Source organism: Thunnus albacares, chromosome 9, assembly GCF_914725855.1.
Source record: "Thunnus albacares chromosome 9, fThuAlb1.1, whole genome shotgun sequence".
Classification (NCBI taxonomy): Eukaryota; Metazoa; Chordata; class Actinopteri; order Scombriformes; family Scombridae; genus Thunnus; species Thunnus albacares.
Genome location: NC_058114.1, coordinates 3,180,798 through 3,197,317, shown reverse-complemented (window position 1 = coordinate 3,197,317; position 16,520 = coordinate 3,180,798). Strand labels below are relative to the sequence as shown.

Sequence of the window (16,520 nt, the reverse complement as noted above, 5' to 3'; positions counted from 1 at the left end):
CAGGAAGTCCGGTGGTCACCAAACATCATCGGAGAAATATTGATTTTTTTAGGTCAAACAGCTTTAATTCGTATTCATCACACTCTGTCTTTTGTTATTGTTTTGATTGAGAGACCCCTAGCAGCTGAAATTACATATTGTACATTTAAAGAGGTGGTTCAGTAAATTTGTGAGCCACATATTTTATGATGATAAAATTTGCTGACATGCACTAAACACAGACAGGTGACGCTGATGGGAATGTCACTTGTTTTAAACCAAAGTGTTGGATAAATTTAGCACCAGATGAAACATCAGAAGAGTTATTACAAGTCATCCTGAGGCAAAAATAGTTTAAAAGACCAACCAACAACCCGACTGATTTTGTTTGGTAGTAAAGTCTAGACTTACCTGTGTGTCATTGCTTTTAGTTTAGCTTTAAAATAATTTAGTATTTGGTCTGTGGTCAGAACGTTTGGATGATGATCTGTTGTGTGTGACGGCTGTCGGCTGGACGACAGTTTTCTAAAACAGAGGAGGGGAGGAAGAAGGATGTGAGGGAGGAAGAGGAGCTTGTGGGAGATGACGAGGAGAGAAGCGGGGATAGTCGAAGGAAAGGTGTGATCAGGATAATTAAAGGGTGTAGTTGTGTTCTGTCAGCAGACTCTTCTACTTCATTCCATGTCTTCTGTCTCTTCACTGTTTTTCTTCTTCTCTTACTGTAACTCCCTCCCTTCCTTCTATGAGTCAGGAAGCTGAAAGGACAGACTGAAATAACAATCTGTCTCATGAGTTTTCTAACATCACGTACCTCGGTTAAACTCAGTGATGAAATGTGTCAGAAATTCAGCAGAAGAACCCTCGAGCTGTCACACCCTTCTTGACTGATTGAAATCCTGAACAAACTGAGCTGGTGTCAGTGTTTCTGTCTCTGTCTCAGGTTAAAATAAAAACGTGAACTCATCCAAATGAATCTGATCTCACGTTTTTAACACAACCTCCTCACTAAACTGGACCACAGTGTGAAATACTCGCACGCTTGCACACCTACGTCTCAAAAGAGTGACTGTGTCCTGACAAAAAAAGTCTAAATAGCAGCAGAGCTCAATTATACTTTACTATTTATAACATCTGGAGAAAACAGATTTACCTGGTGGAAGAATCAGCCTGGCAGTGAGTTAAATAAAAGAGGGGAAATTATGTATGTATTTATATACATATTGAACAGAGAAGTAATGTCTGAACATTAGAGATGGAGCGAAGTGATACAAACAGCAAAAACCTGTTGAAACTCATTTTAAAAGGTTGATGTTTGCATGTTAAAATAAAAATGTTACAAAAAAGAACATAAAAGGAAGGAATGATAAGAAAACAGTTACAATGAGTGAGAAGTTATTGCATTTACTTTACATCCAAGGCTTCAGAAGTAGCGACTCTAAAAACAGGAATTTGCTAACTTTTCTATATAATTGTTTCATATTATATAGTTTTTTTTAAAGCTTTGAAGAGGTAAAACTATCCAGAATTTCACATTAAAATAGCAAAGATTAGAGTCTTAATGGACACATATTATGCATATATATATTCTGGGGCTCTACTGGAATATCTTTGCATGATTTCCAGTTATAGTTAAAATTATTTATCTTCTACTGGTCCTCTATGCAGCCCCTCAGTTCAGCCTCTGTCTGATACAGGTCATTTTAGCTCCTGTCTCTTTAAGGCCTTTTAAGGTCCGATCTTAAATATGACAATACAACAAACACAAGGCGAACAACCTCAGCACCAAAGATTATAGAATGGACGGCCAATTTTGGGCGGGAGCATTTTTGCCACAGACTGTGAAAAGTATTGATGTAGCCAACATAACGTCACACATTGGTTTCTGAAGAGCGGTTTTGAAGCTCAAAGTCTTGGCAGCGCCTGACTCCGGCTAATCCAAAATGGGCAAAGTGGTGCAGCTGAGATGGGCTGAATGAAGCCTGGTTGCTGAAACAAGCCACCTAGCGGTTAGCAACCTGTCACTCAAAGCAGCCACATCCTTAATTATGCATAACTTTACGGCTTAATAACATTTAAACGGCTGAGTTATAAAAAAAAATTCATTCCCCGTACAGTTGACATGAAAGGGGTAAAAAACGTTTGTTGTACCAGGCTGTAAACATGTTTATTTCTGCTGTAAAGTTGGTCATTTTAACATTGGGGGTCTATGGAGAGTGACTCACTTTTGGAGCCTCAAGTGGCCATTCGAGGAACTGCAGTTTTTGGCACTTCTGCACTGGCTTCATTTTTCAGGTTGCTGCTTGATTTTTACATATATTCCCCTCAAGTTTTGGAACTTTTGACTGTTCAACATCTGACATCATAGCAGGATATAAATAACAGAAAATCCCCCTCAAAAATGTCCCCTTTAATCATCTCCCTTCAGTTTCTGTGTACCTTTGCCACCACCAGACAGAGAACCCAGATTAGATTTAAAACCCAATGTATAAACACAGAGATAAACATCCAACACTCAAAATAACTGAGCAGTAAATCACAAAGAGTGAAGGTTTGTTGTTTTCTATGATTACATAACGTGTGTTTGGCTCTCAGTCAGACCTCAGACCTGCAGGACCGCAGGCCGGCTGGTTCAGGCTGCAGCTCCTGAGTGCACCGGCTGCATGTGTGGAATGTGAGGCAGGTATGTGAGGTTACTTCTGCACTGGTGGAGACAGACAGAAAAAGATTCCTTGAATTTTGACCCTTTAGGTTCAACATTTTAGACATCTGTTATTTGCAGACTCCAGGTTACACACTGTACTGAATCTAAAATGTATTTTGCAAAAAACATTTACTCGTACATGCTCCAGCTGTTTGGGTTGAGAAACATCTACTATTAGTTATTTAAATGCAAGCTTTAGTCCGTTAACTGCAAAAACTTTACATTACTTTTTATGCTATTTTTGCACCTTACAGATAATAAATTATTGAAGATCATTACTATGAGGTTATAACCACAGGAGATCACTGTTCATTTCCTGTTTCCAACTGTGAGTCGGGACAGTTTTTTAAAAAAAAAACTGAACCACAATCATCCTAATCTTAACCCCGTGGTTACTGTTGTAGCCATGACAACGAAGGTTACCCAACTTTAAGGAAGTAATAACTTTAATCCATGTCACATGTTTCTCTAACTTTAACAAAGTGATCATGATCTTTACCTAAACCTAGGTTCATAAAAACATTATTGTGTAACAGTTTTGGAAAGTACAGACAGATGATGTTAGAAAATGCTTCTATTTCTGGAGCGTTCTGGAGTCACATGGTCAAACTACCTATTTAGCTGTTTAATTTGGAGGACTTGTTGACCAACCCAGATATGGTGATAAGGGTGTACTGAACCTAAACAGTGACTGTGTGGCACAAAATCAATCTAAAAACTGCTGTAAAGTATTCAAGTTATATCAAAAACACATCTCTATATAATAATTAATGGCACATTTTAACCTGATTGGTCACTTTTCTGGCCTTTTTTCTACATGTGTTAAGCTGCAGTTAATGATACTCAACACTTCCTGTGGATGTTTCACAATTATAGCTGCAATTGTGTCCCCTGAACTGCTGAAAGTGTTTTAATGTGAAAGTTTTTTGTGAAACAGTGTGTTTGTAGTAACAGTAAACAGCAGCAGCAGCTGTAATCTTACACAGAGAGTTTAAAGAACGGATGTCGTCTTACTAAAAATATGATTAAACACACAGAGAGGCCTGTCTCTGGTCACATAAATACAGGCTTGTTTCTCTCGCCGGTTGACGTAAATGAAAGCTCTGTCCGTTATTTGTGAATCGGTGTACAGTAACGAACTAACGTGCCTTAAAACCACTGGTGAGGTCATTAAAGTTCAAACCAAAAACTCAGTTCAAATCAGGGTATTTTTTTTCACACATACACGCTCCAGCAGACCACACCCTCCTGTTTAGAGAAGCAATGAGGAGGAATTTCCATGGACTTCTGCTGCTCGCTGACTCCTGGTCAGCGCTGTCTGTCTTTGATCCTGAAGCTGCCCTCCACCAGAATGAATGTGCTGCTTGTCTGTTTGAATCTAGCCAGTAGAGCAGCACTGTGAGGAGAGCCATAATAGACTCACCTAATGTGGTCTATAAGAAAGATCTGATCAGTGTGTGTGTTTGTGTGTGTGTGTGTGTGTGTGTTTGTGTGTGTGTGTGTGTGCATGACCTGCAGGCAGAAATGTAGAGCAGCTGGATGTGTGTTTTTTTTTTTTTTTTTTGGGAGATTAGCGTCTGGATTCATACCCTGTTTTACCTGCTGGAAGCCTGCTCCAACATGTCATACACACACCTGCAGGGGAGGGGGAGGAGGAGGGGGTTGCATAGACACACACACACACACACACACACACATGTATGGGTGCCCTCTTTGTGCTCCACCCTGCCTTCAAAGAATCCCAGAGGCAAATAGTCAATTGACAGTTAAGTGACTGTTTTACTAGCAATGACAAGAAGACGTTAGTGTGGTTTGGACACATGCTGAAACACACACACACACACACACACACCTAGTGAAGCGTCTGTTTTGGAGCATGCTGTAACAGATCACTCTTTCATGCTGAACCAGGCAGTCTGTGTACCTTTGCTCCCCAGTGGTGTTTACCTCCTCTCTCTCTCTCTGTGCTGCCGCTGCTGTTCTCTCTGCCACGTCAAATGACTGCCTGGGTGCTTGGCTCGCTCCTCGGGGAGCCTCACGGCCGAACAGCCTGACTGTGGTCACTCCGCGCTTTGGTCTGTGTGAGTTAGAAACAAACTGGCTCGAAAGATTTCAACAAACTCACAACTTTTTTTTTTTGGGCGGCGGGTCTGGAGCTCTACTGGCAGTCTGGGAGATCCAGGGATGAGTTCAGGTCTGTGGAGACAGTCAGACTGAAGACTCCTGCTCACCTGACAGTTGTGGAGATACTGGGAGAGAAGCTGCTGGAGCTACTGGGGTTTTTTGTTTTAGTTCATGCAGCTGAAAAATGAGTGGATTTCTCTACAGGGGAAGGTAAGGCTTTTTTTTTTGTAATGATAACAGATCCTGTGATGAGTCATGAAGGGTCGGCTCATTGTGTTGTTGCTTCTGTGGTGCATGTGTGGGGGTGCGTTCATGAATGTGAAAAGACTCACCTCTGCAGTGAATGCAGATAAATTAAAAAATCAAAAAAAAGAAGAAGAGTTCTTTAGCTCACATTGAAAAAAGAAGACCTTTGTGCCGGTGTTACATAAGTACCCATGAGGTCTCGACTCCCACAAGTGGTGCTCCTGCATGAGAGGCAGCTATTGGCTGAGCTAATTTCAGTCTGAATTATCTGCGGATGACTACCGTCATTTTCAGCCTGCCAGACAAAACAGAGGGTCCTATTATCACGCGATCCTGTTGTTAAAGCTGCAGAACAGTATTTAAGATTTTAGTCGAGATCTCCAAATGTTTCCAAAACATACCGCGCATGAGGTTTGGAGAAATGTGTTTAAAAAAACATGGTTTCTAGAGTCTGAATATGTAATTCAGTATCTCTTATCGAATCTGATTAAGTTCAGGTTTCAACATATGTAAGTAAAAGTTGTAAATGTGTAAAATAATATAAATACAGATCTGTAATCAGGCAGAAAGCCAACAGTTTGAGCTTGCAGCCTGATCAATGCTTCAAGTTTATTTAAAATCAGAGAAAGTGAAAGTCAGCAGCGGCGAAGATGAGAAGCCACCTGAATGTTTTGCATGCTGCTCTTTGTTAATAACGAAGATGGAGGAGAGATAAGATTATTGTTCTGTAAACTAGAGTTCAAATAGAACCAACGTTACCTTCTACTAATGATCACTATTATTATAAAGTTTTCTGAGCTCAAACTGAAGCTCTCACACATCACGCTGGCAGTTGCTTTGTTTGTTATTTTTGTGATGTGAACGACACTATTTAGCTGTTATGAGACAGCAGTCGCCTTATTCAACGAGTAGAAATGGCGGCAGGGTCAGTTTGTGAGAGAGCTGCTGTCTGATTGGCTGTGCAACCTAACGAATCAGCAGTCCAGCATTTGGTTTCTTATTTATACACCTTCACTTCTGCTTTTCTTCATCTACAAAGCAAAGCTTTACAATATCAGAAGTAATTTTTTGTTGATAATTTGTATTCTGAGCATATAAAGACACTATTTCATCAGATTCAAACACAAACACTACTTTTTTATTACAAACACAGACACACTGACCAGTTATTTCCTCTCATGCAGGTGCAGAATGTACAGTGTGTGTGTGTGTGTGTGTGTGTGTGTGTGTTGGCTACAGCAAACCACCTGGCCGAATAAGCGAGTTTCTCATGTGTGTGTTATGTCACGACCAATATTTATTCAATTCTAGCATCCTAAAAGGTTATAATCTGGCGTCTTAAGACATTAAAAATGTGTTAATACATCCAGTTTCGCAGTGTTGTCACACCTGTTTCAATTAATGTCTCCTTGCCACAGCAGGTTTTAATCTCTGCAGAGTTTTCAGGTGCAACTTTTACAGGTGACGTGCGTCTTTGTCGGCACTAGTCTGGGGCTCGAAACATCGCTTATTCTTTCTGGCATGAAAAACATATTGAAAATTAGTATTTTATGCGAGCAAATCTTTGGTTTAGAAGCAGAGATATTGTGGTGTTTTTACTTGATTAATGACTTTAATTGAATATATATTATTCAACTATTTCATAAGTCAATTGATGTAGATATGCTGTCCTGTAATGTCGTTAATATTAGTGATGCGCATCTCCATCACCGACGCAATACGATATGATTCACCAGTATTGTGATGCAGTTTGATTCAGCACGATTTTGTCGTTGTGGATATTTTGAGCGATGGTCAGAAAGGCGCACACGAGACTGTTGATGTCTTAAAGCTGAAATAGTTTATTGAAAGTTTACTTGGCCAAGTGGAGAACCAAAAACAGTAAACACCAGAGTGTTTTGCTCCGATGCTGTCTCTTTCAGTTCTGCCCTCTGAAGGTCCCAGTCCTCGTCTTTATCAGCCCACAAAATGAAAAATTAGTCTGACTGGTTCCCTATTTTCTAAACAAGGAACCGTTTAAGTCACGTTGCGTTTAATTTCAGCAGTTTTGGTTTGGTTGTCTGTGTCTGTGTTGCTTAGGGAAGCCTCCTCTGACCTTGGTAACCATGGAAATGCTGATATACTCTTTATCAGAGAGGTTTCTGCTTTCCCCAAAACATCACAGACAGCTGACATCTCGAGGAGAGATTAAGAATTACAGCGTGACCTCAAGGCTTCGTCTTGACCCCGATGTCACTCCAACCTGTAACCGCTAAAGATGGAAAATTCCAGATTTGATTCAACACGATGCAAAAAAATGATGCTATGTAATTCAATGTGGTAACAGAGAGTTTGATTTTATTTCTTACACATACAGCAAATCATTTTTACTTGACATGTTTGTTTCTCTAGTACTGCGACTCAGTAATCATCTCATGTTGTTTCTTTTTGACCTCTAAAGCAACACTTTGACCTTTCACAAACAGGCCTTTTCACAAGTCCTTTATAGCGTAACGTTCTCTGTCTCCAGTTTACATTCATACACTCCTCGACCCAAACAATTACTGTCGAAATACTTTAATAATCCACTCACTCCAACATGCGGAACAATAATTCTAGAGTGCGAGTTCCAACTAGAACGTTTTTGGCAGCGCACCACTTAGCTGTAGCATGCTAGCACGCTAGAGAGACAGTTTAGAGAGCAGGAATCAACCTAAATATCAAATTATTGATCACAAATTATCAAAACAGGAGGAGGAGGAAGTGCTTAGAGTCGTGATCGCCTACGCTCATAGAATAAATGTATTATTTCACTTGAAGATGGAGTGCCTCAGTTTTTCTCCATAGCTGTCTAATATTCAGCAAGACTTACTGGATTCTGCTTTTTTTATTGATCACAAACTATTGGTCACAATTCTAAATAATAAAGGCGAAGGGCCTCTACGTAAAGATGTTAGAAGTGAAAGTTCATCCCAAACTGTATCCTTTTTTAATCAGGGTAATCACACCGTAAATGTTCATCTTCCCATCCCTAATTAATATGTAAGGCACAACTTTTGGTGCAATATGAGGAACTTTCAGCTCATGGTGTCACTTCTCTCTTTCTGCTAAACTTGAGTTTCATGTGAGTTTTGAAGGGTTCTTCTGCGTTAGAGCACGTTCCAGACGTTAATTGCATCAGAGGAAGGAATATTAATGAGGTGACTGGCTGAGGTTTGATGACGTGAGAGCACAAATGTTGTTCTCACACGACAACTCGAGTCTGTTGATCGGTGTTCTGGTGGTCTGTAGCCACACAGCTGTTTACTGAACTTTACTGTTGTCTACTCAGCTTCTATTGTCACACAGTTACACATTTGCTCTTCAGCTCCTCCAGCAGCTGTCATCACCAAGTCTCCAATTTGTTCAGAGCAAAAGAAACAGGCTGTCATGGAGGTCAATGTAGGACTGACTGGAACACACACACACACACAGAGCGAGGTGTCTGAGTGTTGTAAAACAAGCGAATACACTGAAATCCTTTGATTCCTGTGTTATTCAGAGTGGATGAATTGAGCTCATTACAGTCTCACCCTGACGTGAAGCTCCCCTCGTCTTGACTGATCTTCACTTTAGTTAAAAGACGCCTTTACAGCTTCGACTTAATCTCTCTCATTGATTATTCATGAAAGGCTCAGAGGACGTGCTAATGGGGAAGAAATCCATCCAAAGATCCTCTGATCCTAAAAAAATCCTGCTTATTGACTGTCTTTAAGTAGAGCTGCAGCGGATCTCAGAGGACAAAACAGACTTTTCTTTCTTCTTAGAGGTGTAGAAAATAACTGAACGTCACTGTATCAACCAGTGGCATCCCTTAAGTAGGTAAACTAACAATAAAAGTGACTCTTTATGTAACAAACGCTCTCAGAAAGGCCCAGAGGGTTTCCAGTTGGTGGAAGGATTTAATGGATTCTTCCACTCTCCCGTCTTTGTTTACTGTTTCTCCGCTGGTGAGTGATGGCTGTGTGACTTAAAGCATGCGCTGACTCAGTTTCCACCAGCAGTGTGTGAGTGTGCCTGCTGTCTCTGACATGTCAGTGGGAAGCTCCCCCCCCCCCCCCCCCCCCTCCACCCACCCCCACCTTTTCAGCTCTGCTCATCATGGACTATTTTTGAACCACTGGGTTTTTTTGAGAATTGACCACATTTTCTGTGACATATGCCCAGGAAGAACAGCAGCAGCAGCAGCAGCAGGTAGGAGCAGCAGATAGGTGGAAAAATATACCATCCACCTGGGAGAACTGGTTTAAATGACGGGATAAGGATCAGTGTGTGGCGGCTGCTGGTGAAGACACATGGGATTGTGTTGAGTCTGGAGGAATTTGGCTGATAGCTGTCTCTTGTTTCAGGCACTGTAGTGCAGAGAAACGGGCCAGGCCGAAGAGCATCGGACCTATGATGGGTAAGTTAGTCTTCAAATATCATAAATACTACTTTAATCTCTAATCAACATGCTCCTCATTGTAATATTTCCTACTAAGCAGACTTCCTGGCATGTTTTCTCTTGTTTCTTGTTTCTGGTTTGATGCCTCCATGCTCCTGTGTTGACTAATTAGCTGTTTGTAGGTGTTACAGTCTGTTGCAACTATGACTCTATGAATGACTCTGTGTTGAGCAGAGTGTTGCTAACAGCCACCACCCCTTTTATAGGTGTGTGTGTTTGAGAGCTTTAAACTTTTTAGAGTGAGAATAAAAGGAGATTTTAGCCCGTTTTCACATCTTGGGTGTTTGAGGACTTTGGCTACATTCAGGTAAAACTGGTCTTGATCAGATTTTTTGGTGACAGATTCTGTAATTGTCTCATAAGGTTGTTTCCTTAAAAGAACTACGCAATGTGGCGCTAATAGTAGGAAAAATAGAGAATATTGTGAGACAGAAGAATAAAGAAAGAACCAGGAAAGTTGCTGATTTTTAGAGGAATTGTCTTTAAAGAGCTGCTAACATGTTAATAACCTTCAGAGATTCATTAAAACTAAAAAAAAAAAAAAGGACATTTTACATTTTCTCATGTTCATCAAATCCTGTTCAGTGACTAAAAACCCTCCAGGCTGCACTGACAATTCATTGGGATTTCTATATTCATTTTACATAATCAGTACCAAAGAATTTATATATACAAATCAGTTTCTTTCAACAAAAACATGTAAAAATAAAGCGTAACCTTCCTCTGATTCCTCACAGATGTCAGGTGTGTTTTTTAATGACTGTGAATAGGAAGAAAATGTTCATATCTGATAAAAAAACATTTGATTTGTTTATATGAGACAGTATGGTTTTAGTCTCAAAGGAACAGTTTTGGATAGACACTTGTTTGCTTTTTTTCAGTTTCTGTTTGTTAAGCTGGAGTCAGGATGTGGTTAGCCTAGCTTAGCATAAAGACTGAAAGCAGGGGAAAACAGCTAGCTGGCTCTGTTCACAGTTCAAAAATACACCCCTAAAGCTCACTTTTTAGCATATTGTAGCCATCTTGTGTGCTGAAACTGTACATAAACAGAAATCTAAAACTGGGGAGAGTTAAAGTGTGGGAACCACGTCTTGACAAATAACAGTGTATCCATCCGCCCAGTACGGCTAAGCGTTGCCAGCATATCGGCTCCTGCTAACCTCACTGTGATGACAAGACTTCAGGAAGCTGCTCACAGTCACGTAACTGACAAAAAATAATTGTGACTTTTCCTCAAACCACAAACTATAGATTTTACATTTCTGTCTATATATGGACTAAAGGAAGGAGACAGAACATGTTAATTAGTGAGCTTTAGAGATGCCGGTGGATGTATTTTTAAATTTTGGACCGAGCCAGGCTAGCTTTTTCCCTCTGGATCCAGTCTTTATGCTAAGCTAAGCTAAGCTAACCACGTCCTGACTCCAGCTCTGTACTTAACACACAGACGTGAGACTGGATCTCAGCAGAGCATGATTCCCAAAATGTTAAACTATTTCTTTAAGGTTTGACATTCAGGTGAAGGTCAGACGTGAAAGAAGTATTCAAATCTTTTACTTAAAGGACAGATTCACAGTTTTTCTTACAGTCTTTTTAGCATCAAATTCCCTCTTTGTGTTTCCTCGGACAGTGTTTCCCTGTTGAGCTGCAGGTGGAAGTATAGTAACAAAAAGAGGGACTTTGGCACTAAAAAGACTGTAACGCTGAAAGATATCTACTTGATTTGACTGATTTGGATGCTGAAGCTTCATATTAGCTTCAGATAAACTTTTAAATACATTTTTGCATTTTGTCCCCCATCACTTCCATTGTAAGGTCATTATGAAGGGATCTTCTAAAGGTCAGTATGAACAGGAGGAATGATGACAGCAAGAAAAACAGGTTTAATGTTAATTTAGGCTCCTGGCTGTTGACTTGTAAAATTGTGAACCTGTCCTTTAAGTAGGCATAGTAATACCACACTGCATAAATACTCTGTTACAAGTCAAATTTTAGAATTGGCATCAAAATATAATTATAAAAGTATTCATTATACAGAGTGGCAGACTTTCAGAATAATATATCTTGTATTATTTATGCATTAATGTGTTTCTGTAAGTCAAATACATCAGAATTTACTAATTTATGATATTATATATTATTAATTTGAATCTGCAGAGTAGCTAAAGCTGTCAGATAAATGTAGTGGAGGAGAAGTTGGGCTGAACAATTTTGGCAAAAATATCTAATTTTGATTTTGACTGATATTGTAATTGCGGTATGATTTGCAATATTAGAGGGAACGGTCATTTTTACATCATTATTCTCATTTTCATTGAATTAATTATTATTAAAATGATTATGATGTATTTTTTGTGGGAATCTGTACTAAATAAAGATGTTTAAATTAAAGATTGTAGAATATCATGTGATACCAGGACGTCAATATTTACTTTAAAATGGTATTTTGACACATTTCTCCTTTAACAAATATTGCACCTCCTCAGATCTGAAAATAATTGTTCAGCTCTAAGCAGAAGTTTAAATTAGCATAAAATGGAAATACTCAAGTATCTCAAAATTGTACTTAAATACAGAACTTGAGTAAATGTACTCAGTTACACTGCAAAAACAAACACATACAGTATCAATAAGGGTCTTCACAAGTGTAGGAATACAGCATGTGAGTGCGTGAGTGTTTGCATGGTTGTACCAGTGCGTCATTCATATCAGTGTTGCGTAATATTTTGTACCCTGACCAGCTGCAAGGCGCTGCAGCTTTCAGGCTTGGATCCAGAATACCTTCTACCTTCACGTTGTAGAGCAGCTTTTTAATAATATTTAATGTGCTGCAATTTTAAAGAACCGTCAGAAATCTGTTCTTTGCCAGAGCAGACTTGATTATGTCCCTCGGGATCTGGCCTTCTACTGCCGAACCGATTGGCTCTGCAAGTTAAAGGAATAAAACACGAACCATTGTGCAAATCCCTCCTGTGTGGGGTTTTCTGGGAACGATCCTGGCTTTTTAGAGAGGATAAATTTGGCTTTGAGACGTCTTAAGACTTGTGGTACCGTTTCAGCTGGACAGGAATACACCATGTCCGTTCCGTGCGTGTGTGTCTGTGTGTGTGTGTGGACACGGCTCATATATATCCAGGTTTAATAGGGTTATAAAGAGGCGAGGGTTGATCAGGACGTCTAAGAGATGCTGCTCAGAGAGCCCTGAGGTGAGGTGTGTTTAGATTTCAGCACCGTACTTTTAGTACTGATGATTCTCAGTAACAGTGGAACATTTTTACTGTAGGTTGTCAGGATTTATGAGGACTTTTAAACAGTGTAGTTTGCAGATGAAATGCGTTTATTTTAATGTATGACTAATGGCTAGAGAAACTCACTCTGTTCATGCTTTCCTGCAAAATGCTCCTGATTTTTTAATGAATATATGTCGACAAAAAAATAAAACTTGTCTGTAGTTGAGATTTCAGCCGCATCTTATAGTCTTCATCAGTAGATGAAGCTTAGAATGAACTGTCAAGCTAAATTTTTAAGCCGACATTGACAAGAAGTCCTAAAAGTGCTCAGAAAAATGGCCGCAGACGTTTCCGAAATTATTGGTACCATTGCATTTTATTAAAATAATGCATAATTCACCCTGAACGGTGTTGAAATGAAAAGATATTTTATTATCAATGCATGTCTATGTTTGGTTTGCAGTGGAATAAAACAAAAAAAGATGTGAAAATAACTGAATTCATGCAAAGACGTTCTAAAATAGCCTGGAAAAAACGTCTTGTTATCCTTGAGAAACTGTAAGAAATAATTGATTTGTAGTGATACTTTAAGCAGACTATTGTGTTTTAATTAGTATCACAGGTGTTTTCAATCTTATAATCAATCATGCAGCCAGTTTTAAAAGGAGAACATTACTCACTCTGCTGTTTTGTGCCACTGTGTGCATCACATTGAACATGGAAAACAGAAGGAAAACTAGAGAATGGTCTGAAGAGATTAGAAACAAGGTAATAGCCAAGCAGGGTCAACGTAAAGGTTACACGACCATCACCAAAGAGCTCGATGTTCCCGTGACCACTGCTGCCAATATTATTAATAAGTTTAAGGCGCATGGAGCTGTAGCCAACATCTCTGGACGTGGTCGCAAGAGAAAAATTGGCCTGAGATTGAACAGAAGGATTGCTCAAACGATCGACAAAAGAACCAAAGAAAACTTCAATACGGATCCAAGCTGATCTTCAAGTTCAAGGTAGAATAGGTTCACGTCGCACCATCCGTCACTGTAGAAGATCCAGGAAGACGCCACTTCTAAGAGGGAGACACAAGAAAACAGACTGGACTTTGCCAAAATGCATGTTGACAAGCTGCAGTCCTTCTGGGAGAATGTGGTTTGGACAGATGAAACTAAATCAGAGCTTTTTGGTAGATCACACCAACCTTATGTTTACAGAAGAAAAAAATGAAGCCTTCGAAGACAATAACACCACCATGCCTACCGTGAAACATGGAGGAGAATCAGTGATGTTTTTGGTCTTGAATCTGTGCTGCACAATGAAACCAGAAGACTATTAAGGCCTTTTGGAGCAAAACATACAGCCCAGTGTCAGAAAACTCAGTGTCTCAGTCGTGGGTCATGGGTTTTCCAGCAGGATAATGACCCAAAACATACATCAAAAAGCACCCAACAGAGGATGAGAAGAAAACGTTGGACCGATCTGAAGCGGCCCGCTATGAGTCCTGATCTGAATCCCATTGAACATCTGTGGAAAGAGCTGAAACCTGGGAGACCAGGCATCCATCAAACCTGAGAGAACTGGAGCAGTTTGCTCAAGAAGAGTCGGCTGAACTACCAGCGGAGACGAGTAGAAACTATATTCAGACTCCGAAAGGCTGTGCTACAAAATATTAAAGGTAGCAACACTCGTGGCCATTTCCATTAGTTTTATTGTATTAAATAATATGTTAAGCTGTAAATCAAAAGCAAATTTTCAGTTATATTCAATGTGAAATAAAGAACAATGGATACTATATCCTTCTGTCAGTTTCAACTTAATACAGAGAGAAAGAGGTGGATCTCCATGACAACTGTGCCAATTTTATTTGCTGATGAAGACCGTGTAATACAGTCGAAAGCTCAGAACAAGTGAATAAGCGAGCGTGAACTCTCAAGCTCAAAATCAATTTGGTTTTGAAACATCTCAAAACTTCTAGTTGTCAACAGAACGTGTCGCTGAATCTCTTCATGTGCCGTTGAGTCTGTTGAGCTCAATCTCTCACATCAGGCCATCGTGAGGTCAGAGGTCATGTTCAAATATAGTAACACCAACCTTTAAACTATATTAGTACCCTCTCTTTACTGCTGCAACTTAATGAAACTCAGCGGAGGAGTTCCTGGAACTACATTTTGGCGCCGTTAAACAACAGTAATCACCATTTCTCTACTGAAATCTCTATCTTAGGACATCATTTTCACTGGGGATAAGTCACATTTTCACAATCCTATTTTTGTCACCGTCCAGTTTTTACAGCTTTCAGTCTTCTCGCTGTACGGCTGCCAAAATTCAGAGGAGGGAAAATACAATAAAATGAAGCAGTAAAGAAAAGTTTTTTTAGTGAAGATGTAAGATTTAAGTATCAGTTTTCTTTCAAAGAAGTAAAATTTTGATTCTAAGTCGATGAGCTCATTAATAACTCCATAACTCACACAGCATTTCTTTTTGTTGGAAAACTCAATAACTTTTGATCATTATGTGTTATTTTCTAGAATGATAAATGTAGTTTCTCTGTTTAATTATTTTACTTATGAACTCAAACCTTCAGACTTTTATTGGCCAGAGCAACTAAAAAAAAAAAGGAAGAAAAATGGAGGGCAGTGTTCGGTGGCAGGAGGCCATTCACAGGGAACTGGAGTCAGCGGTTAGAAACCAAAAGGTCTGACTAGAAGATGTCTCAGGCCAAAGAAATTGGGAAACAACACACAGCCAAAAAATTTTAAAAAGATGAAAAAGATTAAAGAACGATTAAGGAAATTAATGGCGGCACAGTGGAGCAGTGTGGTCTGGCACAATGGATGATGTTTTAGAGCACAAAGACCTGGATTCTCTGTCGGTAAACTTCATGTTTGTGTAATGATATCGTCCTCCCTGCTGTCACTTTTATAATGACATATATCTGAAATGTCTCGGTCAATTAAACACAGTGGAAACACCCGTTGTGAAGCCTCCAGATGTTTTTAAAATGTCAGGTTATCAAGTTTTTAAGCTCCTGTAGTAAAAAAAATGGCTGTTGGTGTCTTGCTTAAGAACACTTACACTTCTTCTTACGTTGCTTCTTACATTTAAGTTTGATTTGGTTTCTTTTCCATTTCCTATCTGCAGATTTCTCGTGTGATGAGACAGGCAAAGGCCCACCGGTACAGATGCACAGCCTCAGAGAGTTTGAACAGGTAAGAATTTGCTGTGTTTGCACATGTTGGGCTCATGTGATAGTATAGCTGTATGTGTAGTAATAAAGTTACCTGTCTGGTGCTGCTGTGAGAAGGATAAAGCAAACTGAGCTGCTATAGAGCTGCTGGAAAATAACATTTGAGGTAGAAATGTAGAAATGAGGCCACTAACGTTGGCGTAACTCTCTCTCTCTCTCTCTCTCCGTCGGAGGTGTCCGGGCTTGTCTGTGCTCGCTGGTAATGACTATGTAGGTGTGTTTGGGAAGATGATGTGGCAACTGAAACTCTGCATGAGTCAAAGACTTTCCTCCACACTCCCTGTCTGTCTCTTATACATACTGTTACTTATATATGCTCTGATATATGGTCTTAAAATACTGAGTAATTATAGATACTGATCTGATTTCCCACATTATACAGCTGCAGAGTGCACTTTTAGTCTTGAAACATAATTTTGAGAGATTTTTACATTCTACATTAACAAAAAATACTCTGCCCAAGAGATTTAAACAAACTAAAGAAAAACTTCTAAATTTTCCATACTGCTGTCTCTACGGCTTGTCGTATCGATG

The 16,520-nt window shown here is 39.6% G+C and overlaps 1 protein-coding gene across 1 annotated transcript in view; it reads left to right on the top strand.

The window, feature by feature from the left end:
• The first annotated feature begins 4,813 nt into the window (after positions 1–4,813).
• Positions 4,814–16,520, top strand: part of LOC122989413 (phosphodiesterase 4D interacting protein) — a 110,357-nt gene continuing 98,650 nt past the window's right edge. Inside the window, exons 1-3 of the mRNA XM_044362283.1 lie at positions 4,814–5,014; positions 9,418–9,470; positions 15,881–15,948. Of these exons, the coding sequence (XP_044218218.1) occupies positions 4,989–5,014; positions 9,418–9,470; positions 15,881–15,948 (147 nt within the window). The 5' untranslated portion in view covers positions 4,814–4,988. The remainder of the gene's footprint in view (positions 5,015–9,417; positions 9,471–15,880; positions 15,949–16,520) is intronic.